General features: G+C 36.7%; 1 protein-coding gene and 1 pseudogene across 1 annotated transcript; one reads left to right on the forward strand and one right to left on the reverse strand.

The window, feature by feature from the left end:
• The first annotated feature begins 180 nt into the window (after positions 1–180).
• On the forward strand, positions 181–5,156 carry LOC148930371 (uncharacterized; annotated as a pseudogene).
• A 9,115-nt stretch (positions 5,157–14,271) lies between these two features.
• LOC125210747 (transcription factor PAR2-like) lies at positions 14,272–14,775 on the reverse strand. The gene has a single exon (XM_048110330.2). The coding sequence runs from the start codon at positions 14,698–14,700 to the stop codon at positions 14,404–14,406; it is 297 nt and encodes a 98-aa protein (XP_047966287.1). The 5' UTR covers positions 14,701–14,775; the 3' UTR covers positions 14,272–14,403.
• Between the last annotated feature and the right edge of the window lie 427 nt (positions 14,776–15,202).

The following is a 15,202-nucleotide window of genomic DNA, read 5'->3' on the forward strand; positions in this document are numbered from 1 at the left end:
AACTCTTGTCAATTTTTTAGAGTAGGCCCAATTATTTAGCCATTTTATAGAAAAGTAAGAATTAGAACAGTCTTCGTCTCCATCGTTCTTTCCACAGCGGCGACCTCTCCTCTTCCTCTCCGTCTCTCTCATCTATTACCTTCAATTGTTATTCTCTATTTATTTTATTTCCCGCAAAGGATGAAGAATTGCGGTGGAGATCTGTCCCTTGGCGTCAAGGCGGAGCTCCGTGGGGTCGAAGGTGGAGTTGCACCGGATCTCGGAGGTCCTTTAATGGAGTTTCCGGCAGCTCTCGGCGGACGACGGTGGGGTCGGTCGAACCCACTCGACCCCACCTGGGTCCGTCATTGCACCACACACTGTACACATTCACTAAAAACACAATGTACGCATTCACTGAAAATAAATACACTGCACAAACACATTGCACACATACAACACACTGCGCACACAAAATAACTAAGGTAGCTTGAAGATACACATTTATACGGACGTTACCAATTGCCTAATTAGTTGTAAACACGGAATTTCTATGTTTTTACGGTCTAAACTTTGCATGTATTGATTACATATCATGTCAATTATGTTCCTTATTACACGTGTTTCTTCATTTAGTATTTTGACGTGTTTATCAGGTTTTGATACAAAAAAAAAGACTGAAAAGAGATAACAACGAAGAAACAAAGTTTGGAGCGGAATCTCGGCCCTGACAAGGTTTAGTTGTACGCAAACATAGTTTTTTCTACTCCCACCTTCTGCCATTAAATGTCTCATTTTTCCTTTTTCACCCGTCCGCCAATAAATGTCTTATTTCACTTTTACTATATTTGGTAGGTGGACCCCTCATTCCACTAACTCATTTCACTCACATTTTATTATAAAACTAATACTCCATATAAAAGTAGGACTCAAATTCCACAATTTTTTTCTATCTACTTTTATTTACAAAGTCAAACAATTTCTTAAAACCCGAGCCAATCAAATATGAGACATTTATTCATAAACGAAGGGAGTAATTTATTCCGGTACAACAAAAAAAAGTTCTTGGACTAAACCAAAAACTTGTAAAATATTAATCAAATTAAACTAACATTGATGTTGAAGATCTTAAATACTCCCTCCATCCACGAATAAGAGTCCCTTTTTTCCATTTTAATCCGTCCACGAATAGGAGTCCCGATTCATCATAATTACCATAAATGGTAAAAAGTCCCCACATTCCACTAACTCATTTCACTCACATATCATTTAAAACTAATGTGTACAAGTGAGACTCCAATTCTACTAACTTTCTTCCATCCACTTTTCTTAACATTTCTTAACACTCGTGCCGAAAAGAAATGGGACTCTTATTCGTAGACGGAGGGAGTACAAGGAAATCATTTAATTATAAGGAGCTTCAAATTGATTTGTAATTTGGTTACAAACATGTGGTCAATATTAATTTCCAGAGAAGTGATAATTAATTAATACTACATTCGTCCACCATTAGAAGTCTCATTTATGGGCGACACGAGTTTTAAGAAATGTTAAGAAAAGTGGGTGGAAAAAACACTTGTATTTATTAGTTTTAAATGAAATGTGAGCGAAATGAGTTAGTGGAAGGTTGGTAACCTATTACCATTTATAGTAAAAGTGAACCGGGACTCCAGGGACTCCGATTCGCAGACGGACTAAAATGGAAAAACGAGACTCCTCTTCGTGGAGTACTACTTTTGTCCCACAATAGGAGTCATATTTGGTGTAGGCACGAGTTTTAAGAAATGTAAAAAATAGTGGATTGGAAAAGTTATTATGGAACATGAGGTCCACTTTTTTTATATTAATTTTATAATAGAATGTGAATAAAGTGAGTTAGTGGAATGTGATATCTACTTACCATTTATGGTAAAAGTGAAATGTAACTTTTATTGTGCGACGGACCGAAATACAAAATGTGACTCTTATTGTGAGACGGACTGAAATGGCAAAATGCGACTCTTATTATGGGACGGAGGGAGTATTTCGTTGGGTATTAAATAAATTATTTTAATTTAGGAGCAAGATGGATTAATCTTGTCCATAATTCCTTCTATCCCTAACCTAACCTAACGATATATCTACTTATTTATAATGAGGAAGAAGAAAATTAGGAAAATACACTTAGCTCTCCATTGACACTTGGCAATTTCATTTCTCTCCACTCGTAAGAGCATCCGCAATTGCGGACAAACGCACGCCCTAGCGACCGGCTAGCAACTCGGGTTTCGCGTTTGTCGGCTATTGGAGTCGGCGAACGCGGGTCGGACGAACGGGGTGGACGAGCGGTCGTCCCCGGTTGGAGGGCGTTAGTCGATCGCCCGTCCGCTATTATGCTGACGCGATCGGCTAACCGTCGGCGAGCGGATTTTTTATTTATTTCCAACTCTATATATACGGCTCGATGCCGCCGGGGATGGCCAAGGCGGCTCCGAAGAGTGAGACGTGGGCCGCGTGTGTGAAGCTTAAAAATGGTATTTTTTTTCTTTTTTTTTTTGCACTAGGTATTTTTTAAAAAAATTTGAAATATGTATGTTTTTTTATATGAAATAAAATAGTTGTATTTTCTCCGTATTTGTATCGAAATTTTAATTCCGTATTTGTGAATTTGTTTTATTGACTAGGGCGTCGGCTAGTCCTAGTGCTAGGCTATTACTAGGTTGTGGGAAGGGCTGATGATGTGGCAGGCTGTGGGAAGTCCTAGTGATGTGCAGGATGTGTTTATGGTTAGTTCTAGTACTAGGCTATTGGCTAGGGTGTCCTACTGTGGATGCTCTAAAGAGCTCGTTCTTTTGTTCCCTGTTTTCTAGTCCGAGTTCTTCGCAAATTATTAACTAAATGAAATAGCCAAAAACGATATATGGCAATAGGCCAGATCTATGAGAATGAGTCAGAAGATTGATGTTTGGTATTGAAGATGTAAAAATATGGATCCTCAGTCCCAAGTTAGAGAAGGATTCAAAGATCGACATCAGGTCGAAATTGTGCATTATGATTTTCATAAGAAACAATTTCTAGTAGGTTTAATAAAGCTGATATTACATTTTCTGGAAGACTTCTATTTAGGAGTGCAAGATCTCTTCCGAAGACATAGAGATCGTATTTGTGGCCCGGACGACAATAGAGATCATTTGAGTGGTCAATCGTGCTTTAAATTCATCGATAGGAATTGGGTAAAAAAGTTTCTCCACATAGAGAAGTGCAAGGCATCGTCCGATCTTTGGATATCATATATGTTAATCTTACTTTTGTTCACCGTCCGTCCCATAAAAATAGGGACACTTTCCTTTCCGTCCGTGCTATAAAAATAGCTTAAATCAATTTATTTATAACTTATAATACTAGGATCAACCATTAAACATTAATAATAATGTGAGTCTGACGATCCACTGACATTATTTTAATCACTCTTCTTCTCACTCTTCTTCTCATACCTCTTACTTTACTAAATGTCCTTATTAACTACTGATCTCTATAAATCATATGTAGGGTATAACTCTATATATCTAATTAAATACTCTCACTGTCCCAAAAATTTGCACTTTGGCTTCAACACATGTGTTTAATGCAAAATTAGTAAGGTAAGAGAGAAAAGAGAGAAAAAAAATTAAAATATTTTTAATGAAGATTGAGTCACACCTTATTAGATAGAAAATAGTTTCCAAAATTAGAAAGTGCATATTCTTGTGGGACGGAGTGATGTAAAACTAATTAAATTTTTATTAATAATAATATAATTAATTAAAAATAAAGTAAAATTCTATCATAAGAAAATAATAGTAATAATTATTACTCCCTCCGTTCCACAGTAATAGAGACATTTCATTTTCTGCACTCGTTTTGATGAATTACTTTTCTTTTTTGTTTGTCCCAACCAAGATAACTCATTACTAAAATTGGAAACACATTTATCTCTAGTTTATTCTCTCTATCTTACTTTATTCTTTCCACTTAAACACAAAACAAAGCTGCATAATATCTCATGCCGCCAAGAAAGGGTTCATCTTCCTTGAGACGGAGGAAGTATTATATTATATTAATTTTTATAAGACTCTTACAAAATTCAAAATAATTAGATTTAGATAAAATAATACTCCCTCAACCCTACCGAAGATGACTCACTTTTCTTTTTTGTTTGTACCGACTAAGATGACTCATTATTAAAAATATAAATACTTTTATTTCTAATTTATTCCCTCTCTTTTACTTTATTTTCTTCATTCAATACTAAAAATTAATTTGTATAGAATCTCGTACCGCCTAAGGAAGTGGTCATCTCCTTGGGACGGAGGTAGTAGTAGTAATAATAATTATATAGTAAATAATTAAAATTAAATCATTACTCCCTCCGTTCCTTATTAATTGAGGCATTTCTTTTCGACACGGAGATTAAGAATAGTGTGTTAAGTGGAAGGTGAACAAAGTAAGAGAGTATAGAGTAAAAGAGATAAAACGAGGCGGTGGAGGACGTGGGTCGTCATCCATACAGCTCCGCGGAGATGATGGCACTGTTCGACGCTTGGATCAGCACGTCGTACGATCCCATCGTCAGGAATCAACAAACCCGCAAGTGTTTTTGGGATAAGGTCATCGACGTATACAATGAGAAAAAGCCGAGGGGGACCTTCTGCCGCAACATGAAGATGCTTCGTAGTCATTTTGAGTGAGCCGACGAAGATATCAAAATATTTTGTGGGTTCTACAAGCATGAAGCGGAGAATTACCAAAGCAGAGCCAGTGGAGCCAACATTCCGAGAGCGGCTTTGCGAGTCTTTAAAGCTGACACCGGCAAAGAATTCAAATATCCCGATGTTTGGCAGTCGGTCAAAGAGCTTGATAGGTGGGCTGCCGGTGTCCAGTCTAGCACGGGCTCGAGCTCAAAACGCACGAAGCACAAGGCAGGTGGCCAATATTCGTCGAATGAGGGTGGGGAAGGCAACACCTCACAAGAGGTTGAGTTCCTGACATCCGATGCAGGGGGCTCCTCCGATACACGACGTCGGCCGCAAGAGAACAAGGCGGCAAAGACGGCTTGAGCTCGCGCAGGGAGGGGTCGAGGCGAATCATGCCAAGTGGGCTCCCCAAGGCACGCCGCCGCCCTCCCTAATGTCTATGCACTTCACCGCCACGATGACTGAAACTTCCCACATGACAACTGACCAATATGAAGCCCATCTTGCCTGCATTGCGTATCTGGCAAGACAACTTGGTATTCCGCCTCAAACGGGTGCACCGCCACCGCCTTCGGGGGATGATTCGTCAGTGGAGTTGTTTTTATAATTTAAGTGTGTAGTTTTTAATTCTAGTATTTTAAATTATATCTTTTTTATTTTTTTAAGATTTTAATTATGTGTTTTTTTTTGGATTTTAAATGGTAATTTTCTTTTATTTAATGAAGTGTGTTTTTATTAATTTAATTTGTTGGAAATAAAAATAAAAAATGAAATTGAATGAATAGTTAAGGGATGAGATGGTTAAGAGATGAAAGGTTGCAGGTGTTGTCTCTTAGTTAAGAGATGGTGTAAAAAGTGCAGAGGGGCCCATGAATAGTTAAGGGATGAGACAGTATTGAACAGGGATGTGGATGGCCTAGAGAGAATTACTTTTTGCCTAAAATAAAAATTACTCAATTACTCCATCCGTCACTTAAAATTTGTCACTTATTTCCTTTTTCGTCGTCCCAAAAAATTTGTCACCTTTCACTTTTACCATTTTTGGTAGTAGACCCCACATTCCACTAACTTATTCATACTCACATTTTATTATAAAACTAATACTCCCTCCGTCCCACTCAAGATGGCCACATTCTTCAATGGCACGAGATTTTAGGAAGTGTTGTTAGGTGGAATAATGTAGAGAGGAAAAATGTAGTTGAATATTTTAATAAGGACAGAGGAGAGAGGAGGTTATATTTAAAATTGGAAAGTGGTAATCTTGATTGGGACAAAAAAAAAAAGAAAGGTGGTCATCTTGAATGGGACAGAGGGAGTATAAAAATATAGGATTCACATGCCACTAACTGTTTCAACTCACTTTCTATTGCATATCTTAAAACCCGTGTCGGGTCAAATGGTGGCAAATTATTAGGGACGGAGGGAGTATATTGGAACGTCCTAAAAAAGAAAAATGACTCTATTAATATAGAGGTTGTGCTTGGTTTCCAAGATAAAATAATACCAAGATACAATCTAGGATTGAGTTGTGAGATTATTTTAGTCATAGCCTATAGCTATGACTAATTATCTCATGATTATCTATCTGGTATTGAGTTGTGGGGGTTGAATCTCATGAACCAAACATAGTACAAAGTTAATTTCGGATACAATCTTGCAAACCGAACACCCCCAGAATGGATAGAGTACGCGATATAATCACGGGAGATTGAAAACAACATTTCCATTTTCAAGTGAAAATCCCATAAACCCTACAAATCTGCCGCACACCACAGGTCGCTTATAGCTTTCTCTTTTTTGGTTGTTGAATTTTTTCATTTCACGAAATCAATCTGAGAACAACTGAATCGTAAATCTCCATTTTTAATAGTTTTCTCTCTGTTTTATTTTGCAATTCGATGATTTCAGGATTTGCGATCGAATTGTGTTATTTTAATTTTTGGATTTTTGTGTGTGTTTATAGGAATCGTTAATGGCGGGCGATGCTGAGTATGCAGATTCCAACGAGATTGGTGATCTGGATCAAAAGATGAGTGATATGGAGGAGCATAATAATATAATTAGGAAACATAAGGATTACATGCTACAAATAAAGATGCTGAGGGCATCTGTTGGCGAATTGAGTGCCGATACGACGATTCATATGGACAGTGATGTGGCGGATCTCAAAGGAGAGATTCGAGGCTGCGTCACATTCTGCAGGAATCGGACGCTGAATTGGAGGCAGCGGAGAGGAAAAAGGCGTCGCTGGTGGTGGAATTGGATGCTTGATGCACTATTTTTTAGCACTAAAAATACCTGCAAGTATACATGGTAGATCTAGTATAGCTAAACGTCAGTACTGGGATATCGAACACGGGGAATATAATTGCAACTGGCTATTATGTACTAAGCATCAAATACTATCTAGAGAAATAAGAGATTTGGTTTAACTAAGCATAAATAAATAAAGTAAAACAATAAAAGCAAAGAAGATAGAATTAGGCAAATAGAGGAATTTCAAGTATAATGATTTCACTAACTCTTTAGTTATTCTAATTAGTTCTACGTTCATCCGACTCAAGTTTTACCACGATTTCTCCCTATCATGCATCAATACTCATGTCACAATTATTGTATGAACATATAAGATAAACCAATCAAAGCTATCACCGATCAAACTTTAACAATAATCAAGGTAACGACCAATTAGTCGAACAAAAGTTCAAGAAAAATCAGGTGGAAACGAGTTCTGAACATTAAACATAAAAAGAACTACATAAAAGTCAAATACTATCAAAACCTCAAAATTCTATTGATTAGCAATCCATAGAAGAACTAAAACAGTAATTAAAGTACGAGACATAAAATAAACAAACAAAACCCAAAGATGAATCTTGAAGTCTCCATGCTCCTCTTGCCTTGCTTCAATCCCCAAGAATGGTGATGGAATAATGGATGAAGAAATTAGGGTTGGAGAATGGAGGGAGGAGCCATGAAGGCTCCCCTTTTGGGGCTATGGATGAGGTTATGGGTATATATAGGCTTGAGAAAGATTTCAATTTGGTAATAAGTTTCCTCCAATCATTAGGAAAGATGAAATTTTCGTTCTCCATAGTAGAAGGAAAAGATTTGGCTTCACAAGGTAATATTTCTTTCCTTCTTTAAATTTCCGCCTAAACTGCAGCTGGTAGCTTTGCGCGACTTTGGTAGAACGGTCATAACTCTCTCCACAGAACTCCGATTGAGATGATCTTGGTACCATATTTAAGCTCTTTTCAAGACGAACAGAATGGTATGTAGAACGCCCTGATCGAACTTCAGGATCGCCGGAATATTGAGTTTGAATATAGCTATCGTGCGCTGCGTTTTCCCAGCGGTCGCGGGCAAGGGTGTAGCGACCGCTGGAGAGTGTTAGAGCCTTCTGGAGTCTTTGCAGCGACCGCTGCACTTGTTCCAGCGGCCCGCTGGGCGTCCTTCAGCTCCTGCTTCCGGATTAATTCACCTTTTCATGCCATTTTTCTGCTCTGTTTTGCACATTTCTCACAAAACACGTCAAAATACCAAAATGGATAAAATATGCAAATAATGGACATGTAATGCAGCTTTAACACTCAAAACGGGCCAAATAATGGCCTTAAAACCGTGCAAAATCCGAGCGTATCAATGCTAGAGATGAGCGAATCTAGGTTTTGGAAAGGAATATGGAAGAATTAGAATCGGAAGATTTGGCGGAGGAGGAAATGCAGAGGTGCTTGGATGAGAAGGAGAGGGTGATTTGGGAGATCGGCGGTGGAAGGAGGTGGATGGTCACAGCCATTGCCACTGCTGCTGCTGTCACATGCTACTTCAATGCTCACAGAAAACATTGATTTTTGCTGATTAGAGTTTCTGTTTTGGATAATTGTTGCTAAATAATGCACTTAATTTGCTTCAATTTTGTCTTTGGTGCACTGGGATTAATTTTTTATCACTACTATTATGAGAATTTGATGAATTGATTGAATCTTGATGGTGCTTGAGTTTGGTTCACTTGCCATATTTATGTGTTGTTCATTGTGCTAGGACCTTTTTCTTGTTATTATTGATGGAATTATCAATTGTGTTGTACCCTACATCCACACCACCTAAGTTTGTGTTCTTAACATTAATCTAATCTCACTCTAAATTAGGAAAAGGTATCCATTTCTTTATGCTATTTATTTTTTGGTTTATACTCTGTTTTCGTGTTTTAAGTTGGACTAGCTTCAACCCAACAGTCACAAGAGAAGCACCGTTGAACTAGTTGTCAGAAACCTCAGTCTCACCGACTACCGCCAACAATAGCCTACTCAACACATGGATCAACACGAATCACTTGGATCTCTACTTCACAACACAAGAACTCTCAAGAACATCTCCAATCACAACCGGATCTAACACCATAGTAAGACCTAACCCTAGATCTGAGAAGGAAACTGAAGAAACTGTCATACTCAAGATCTAAATCGAGGAATTTTTCTAAAACCGAGAATCATCGGTGGAAACAGAAGATCGGAAAAGATGACCAGGAACAACTGTTGGAGAACAAGAGGGAGAAAGTAGAGAGAAGGTAGGGAGTATCGCAAGAGAGAGAGAGAGAATATCAGTTGAATGAGGGAACAGAGAAAGACGTGGTGTACATAACACACAAACCAAACACAATTCTCATCCAATGACTGAGACCCATGATCTGCGTGGAGGTGCTACGTGGCGGCCATCAGCGACACCAGGTAAGTAACGGACCAGTCAAGCAATGGGCTGCCCTCACCAAATATTGGGCCTAAGTAATTAATTAAATCAGCCCAGCTGATACGCTCGGATTTTGCACTGTTTTAAGGCCATTATTTGGTCCGATTTTTATGTCAAAGTCACTCTACATTTCCAATAATTGCATATTTTATACATTGTGGAATTTTTACGTGTTTGGTGAGAAATGTGCATATTGGAGCCAAAAAAGGGAGTCAAAACGCAAATTCTGGAAATCTGGAGTTCAGACGGCGACTGGCGACCGCCGGCGCCCGGCGGTCAGTGATCTGTAGCGGCCCACCTCGGAAATCCATGCTTGGAAACAAGTCTCGCCCAGCGACCGCCGGAAGTCATGCGGCGGCCCGCCGCCGAAGGTACCGACACTCTGGACTGCAACGCAGCGACCGCCGCGGAATGTGCAGCGGCCTGCCGGAGAAAGGCGACGAATCTTAATTGCCCTAGATCTACTCCAAGATTTACCATATTTTAAATATCTTTTCCTTCTACAATGAGGATTGACATTCCCCTATAAATATGACCTCAAACTTCATCAAAGAGAGAGCTTCTTTTTGCAAAATAATTCCCAGAGATTAAAAGCTAGAGTACGTCATTGTGCAAGGAGTTGAAGAAGAATTTCAAGAACATCAAGAACGACAAGGATTTAAGCTACGGGTTTTATTTGCTTTAGTTTTATGTTCAAATTGTCTTCCCTTCAATCTATGTGTTTAGCTCATTCCTCCATGTGAAACTAAACTCACAGGATTCTAGGGATGTGTTAATAACGACTTTGGTTATACAATTTCAGTTTTCTATTTAATATCCGTTTTGTTTTTGCTTTGTATCTTCCCTAAGTTAATCTCGAAGCTGCATGATTTAGTGACACAATTATGTATGATTTAATATAACTTGCTTCATAACTGTGAGAGAGTTCTAGCGAGTTAGGTCCACTTTGTAGACGCTACAATTAGCTTCCCTTAAAACGGCACTGTTAATTGAGAGTGAGGACTTTTCAAGGGTCTTAGGAGCTTTTTGGAGTTACGTGTTAGGATTGACAACCCTAATATTGTAATCAACGTTTGTATCGCATGAGTATAAGCTAGATGACTAGTTCTATCAAAGTAATAACTGTGCTACGGTATTGTAGTTTGGAATTTGTATAACCATAACTGTGAACACACATCCCTGGAATTCCCCTTATCTCTATATTTTATCACTGTGATTTATCTGCAATTAGTTGTTATTTTCTTTCTATTGTTTTCATTTTTCAAAAAATTCCCAAAACTTTCGGTTTTTGAGATAGTAATTGAGTCTTAGTAGAAGATAGACAGTCTGTGTTTGTTTTCCCCGTGTTCGATAACAGGTAATGACCTTTAGCTATACTATTCCTACTTTGTATATTTGCAGGTATTTATAGTGCTAAAAAATAGTGCATCACCAGCCCAATTCAATTAATATATAAGTCCAACACAATGTCCACATATTATTCAACATAATCAATTTATTTACGTAACTTTCCCCGTACAACATTTAAAATTTTACCAGAACTAATACTCCCTCCGTTCACGAAAAATACAGCACATTTGCTATTTTTTGTTGTCCACGAAAAATAGAGCAGATTCAAAAAAAGAATGTTTTCAACAACTCCTCTCTTACTTTTTTCCCTTATCTCTTATTAATAATATGGACCCCACATTCCACTAACACTAATTCTCTCTTATTTTTTTCCTTCTATCTTACTTTACCAATTCCATATTAAAACTCGTGCAATTCACAATGTATCTTATTTTTCGTGGATGGAGGGAGTACATTAATTTAATTTAATAACAATGATATTCTTGTTACTTCTTTCAAAACTTGCATTTTACTTTGTATAGATACTCAGCACACCAGTTGAAATTTTGTAGGTGCCTATGATCATATCAAAATAAAATTATTATTTCCTCGGTCCCATAAAAATAGGTGCACTTTCTATTTTCGTCCGTCCCACAAAAATATGTGCATTCTATTTTTAGAAAGTTATATCAATTTAATAATGTAGGTCTCACTATCCACTAACACTACTTAACTATCATTCTCCTCATTTCTCTTATTTTACCAATTTTGTATCAATTCTCATGTTATATTCATTGTCATATTTTTATAGGACGGAGGTAGTATATAATTCTAAGATAAAGTAAAGGTCAATTTTGGTCCTAAACATATGATCGAAATACGAATTTGGTCCAAAACATTCACTTTTTGAAAATGAGTCCATAAGAAATGAAATCTGTGTCGATAAGGTCTATTTTTGACGGTTCCGTCAAGTTTTGACGGTCAACCGTCGATTAACGAAATTTTGACCTGATTAGGCAATTTTGATTACCGTAGCTGATTTTATTTTTATTTTTTTAAAAAAATTGAAAATGTAAAATTAAAAATATAAAATTAAAAATGCAAAAAATTAAAAACAAAGTTTATAAGATATTTGAAAATGCAAACTTTAAAATGTATTTACGCGTTTCACTTGACATTTTTCATTTCTCCTTCTCTTTTTTCCCCAAGAACCCAAGTTTTATCTTTATCAACAACACCAGCATGTGGATGGATTTTGTATCCGAATTTGATTTTCAATCTATCTGCTACGATATACCATTATGATATGAATTTTTTAATTTCGATTAGCAAATCTGGATGGAATTTTGAATGTGAATCTGAATCAGAAAACATACAAGTTACTCCCTCCGTCCCGCTTTAGCAGTTCCATTGACTTTTTTGCCATCTTTTTGTAAAAATGATAAAAGAATAGTTAAAGATGAGAAATGGTAAATTAAGAGAGAGAATAATATAGAGAAGAGTCTTATCTACATTATTGTCTCTCTTATTTTACCATTTCTCCACTTCAACTATTTTTTATCATTTTTACAAAAAGATGGTAGAAAAGTCAATGGGACTGCTAAAGCGGGACGGAGGGAGTAATAAACATCAAAGTAGTCCATAATATTCATAATCAACATCAAATAGGTTCCAAACATTTTACAATATAATTCAAGTCCAGTGCCAAATGATGTTAAAAAAACAAGTTTCTGTGTCACTGACACAATCAAAAACCACCATCAAAGTCAAGTATCCACCATAAAAAAATAAGTACTACCTACCATGGAAAAACCAGTGCACACCATCAACATAATAAACATCAAACTAGTCCATGGTATTCATAATTGTGATCAAATAGGTCCTGAAAATTGTGTCAGAGCTTAGTCCTCCTCTCAAAATCCTCATCGATTTCTGGAATATTGAACAGCAGAGCTCCACGGTCGGAAGAACTAGGGTTCGTCGTCTTCTTCTTCCTTAGGGACTTCGTTGTGGGGCTCGACTTCGACGCCGACACTAGGGTTAGCCGACGGACCTTGTTCCATTTGCTTTAGATGAGGAGAATGGACTTCATCTTCCTCAAATATGTTGCTTTGACATTGATAAGTCCGTCGGTGGAGCGGAACTGAGGGTACGAAGACATCCAACTCATGGCCAACAAGAGATAATCGGCGTCGGCGGCGTTCTCGATCGGAATCGGACTTCTTGTTTTTGTGGATTGTGTGGAGAACGGCGAGAAGAGAGATAAGAGAGAGTTAGAACATAAATGGATATATATCTATATGAAAACAATGGATTAATGACATGATCCCTAGTTTGATGTTTGTTCACTTCGTCATCGTTCAACATATAATTTAAGATGATGGTATAAGTTGTAAATAAAATGATGTATCGAGATAGTATGATGTTTGAATTTTTTAAAATTGGAAAATTCATGCTTTTTAAGGATAAACGAAAAAGAAAATAATTCATACTAAAGAAAATAATTCATACTCTTTAAAGACAGAGGATTAAAAAAATCCAATATAACTATCTAAATAGTACAATGGATTAATGACAGGAGAAATAGTCCCTAGTTTGATGTTTGTTCACTTCGTCATCGTTGCATTTCAACGCAACATATTTTCATTTGAAATACCATTTGAGACATGTGCTTATATAATGGACACACCAACACAAGTTGGAATTGGAACATCAGAAAATGTTAGGCAAATAGCAGAGAATCGTAAGTCTAATTAAAACTGCGATTTAATATTTACACAAATGTTCTAAAACCCACCTTTAATGATATACTCACTCAGTCCCACAATAAGAATTACACTTTGTCATTTTGATCCATCCCACAATAAGAGTTATACTATATTTTTACCATAAATGATAAATACGTTGGTCTCACATTCCAGTAATTCACTACACTCACATTTTATTTTAAAACCAATATAAAAAAGCGGATCTTATATTCCACTATTCAATTCATTGTGCTTTACATTTTTTAAAATCTATGTCCACAATAATAGTAATTTCTATTAAAGAGACGAGGAAGTAGTAGCATTTACTTTTTATGAGTAGATGCATCTACTCATGAAAAGTATGCTACTCTCTTATTCCAAAAAAAAGTAGACAAATTAACATATTGCATAAATTTTAATACGTAATTAGTAAATAAAAGAGAGATTAAAAAAAGGTATAAAAAGAGAGAGAAAATAGGTAATGGAATATTATTTTGAATTACGGAATTTATATTATTAGTGGTATATACTAGTTAAAAAAGTTATATATTTGAACTTAATTTAACTTATGGAAATGACTCAAAATCAAAATGATAAAATAGTGTAGGAGTATTTTTCAGGGACATAGAGACTAAGTAGTACTCCAAAATTGTGTAGGAGTATATTACTATTATTCTTGAAAACCATATACACCAAAATTCGTTTTCCTCCTCCTATCATGACGTACTATATCTAAACCGACTATTATAATTCAGTGTGATAAACCATTATTTATTTATATTTTTGGCCTAATGAAATTCCATACATAAAAAGGAGGGATGGACAGATAGACCAATATGAAAAAAAAAGAGAAAAAAAGAATTTAAGAAAAAAAGGAGCAAAAAAAATCAAGCACCGAGCTTCCTGTTTGTGCTGTGGGAAGTTTGAAGGAAGGCAGCAAGAAACCTCAATGCCTCGACTTGGCTCTCCAACGCAAATATATACTCCGCCGTCTCTTGAAAGAGCTCATCCACCGCCAGCCTCTCGCCGCCGGGAATTATTTTCTGCAGCGCCACTATCTTCTTATCCACCTCATCCGGATTTTCATCTCTTCTCCTCTTGCTCCTCCTCTTCCTACATCGGCAGGCGATGGAGGTGGAGGTGGCGGTGGCGGTGGAGGAGGAGAGGTCTTGGGAGGTATTCATGGTGTGGTGGTGAGGTGAGGGAATGGGAAAGAGGAAGAAGTGGTGTTAAAATGGGAGTTGGGGAGAAAATGTCAAATGCCAACGGGTGTGGGGCCTACTTATAATACCCTGATCACGGATTTTGTTTTAGATTAATTACCCATCTCCCGTTAATCCACGAGTTTTAACCAAAAAAATATTGGTCAATCAAGAGAGAAGAGCATAAAAATGTGAATAAATTAAGAGACATGGAGAATAAATAGATATGTAAGAGAAAGAGAGGAGAAAAAATGAGAAAAGTATATAAAAAAAAAAAATTGTTTAAGAAATTGAACTATTTTCGTGGATATCTCATAATGCTAAAATGATACTTCATTCATCTTAACGAACATGACTCATTGTCTTTTTTTAGTTCGTCCAAACCATCTACTACACAATTATAACTATTTTTTCTCCTTTGCTCTTATTTTACTATTTTACCAATTATATATTAAAATTCGTGTCAACCCCAAATAATTTATTT

This window comes from Salvia hispanica, chromosome 3 (genome assembly GCF_029641045.1).
Source record: "Salvia hispanica isolate PSC_SH4W2 chromosome 3, Shi_PSC_v1, whole genome shotgun sequence".
Classification (NCBI taxonomy): Eukaryota; Viridiplantae; Streptophyta; class Magnoliopsida; order Lamiales; family Lamiaceae; genus Salvia; species Salvia hispanica.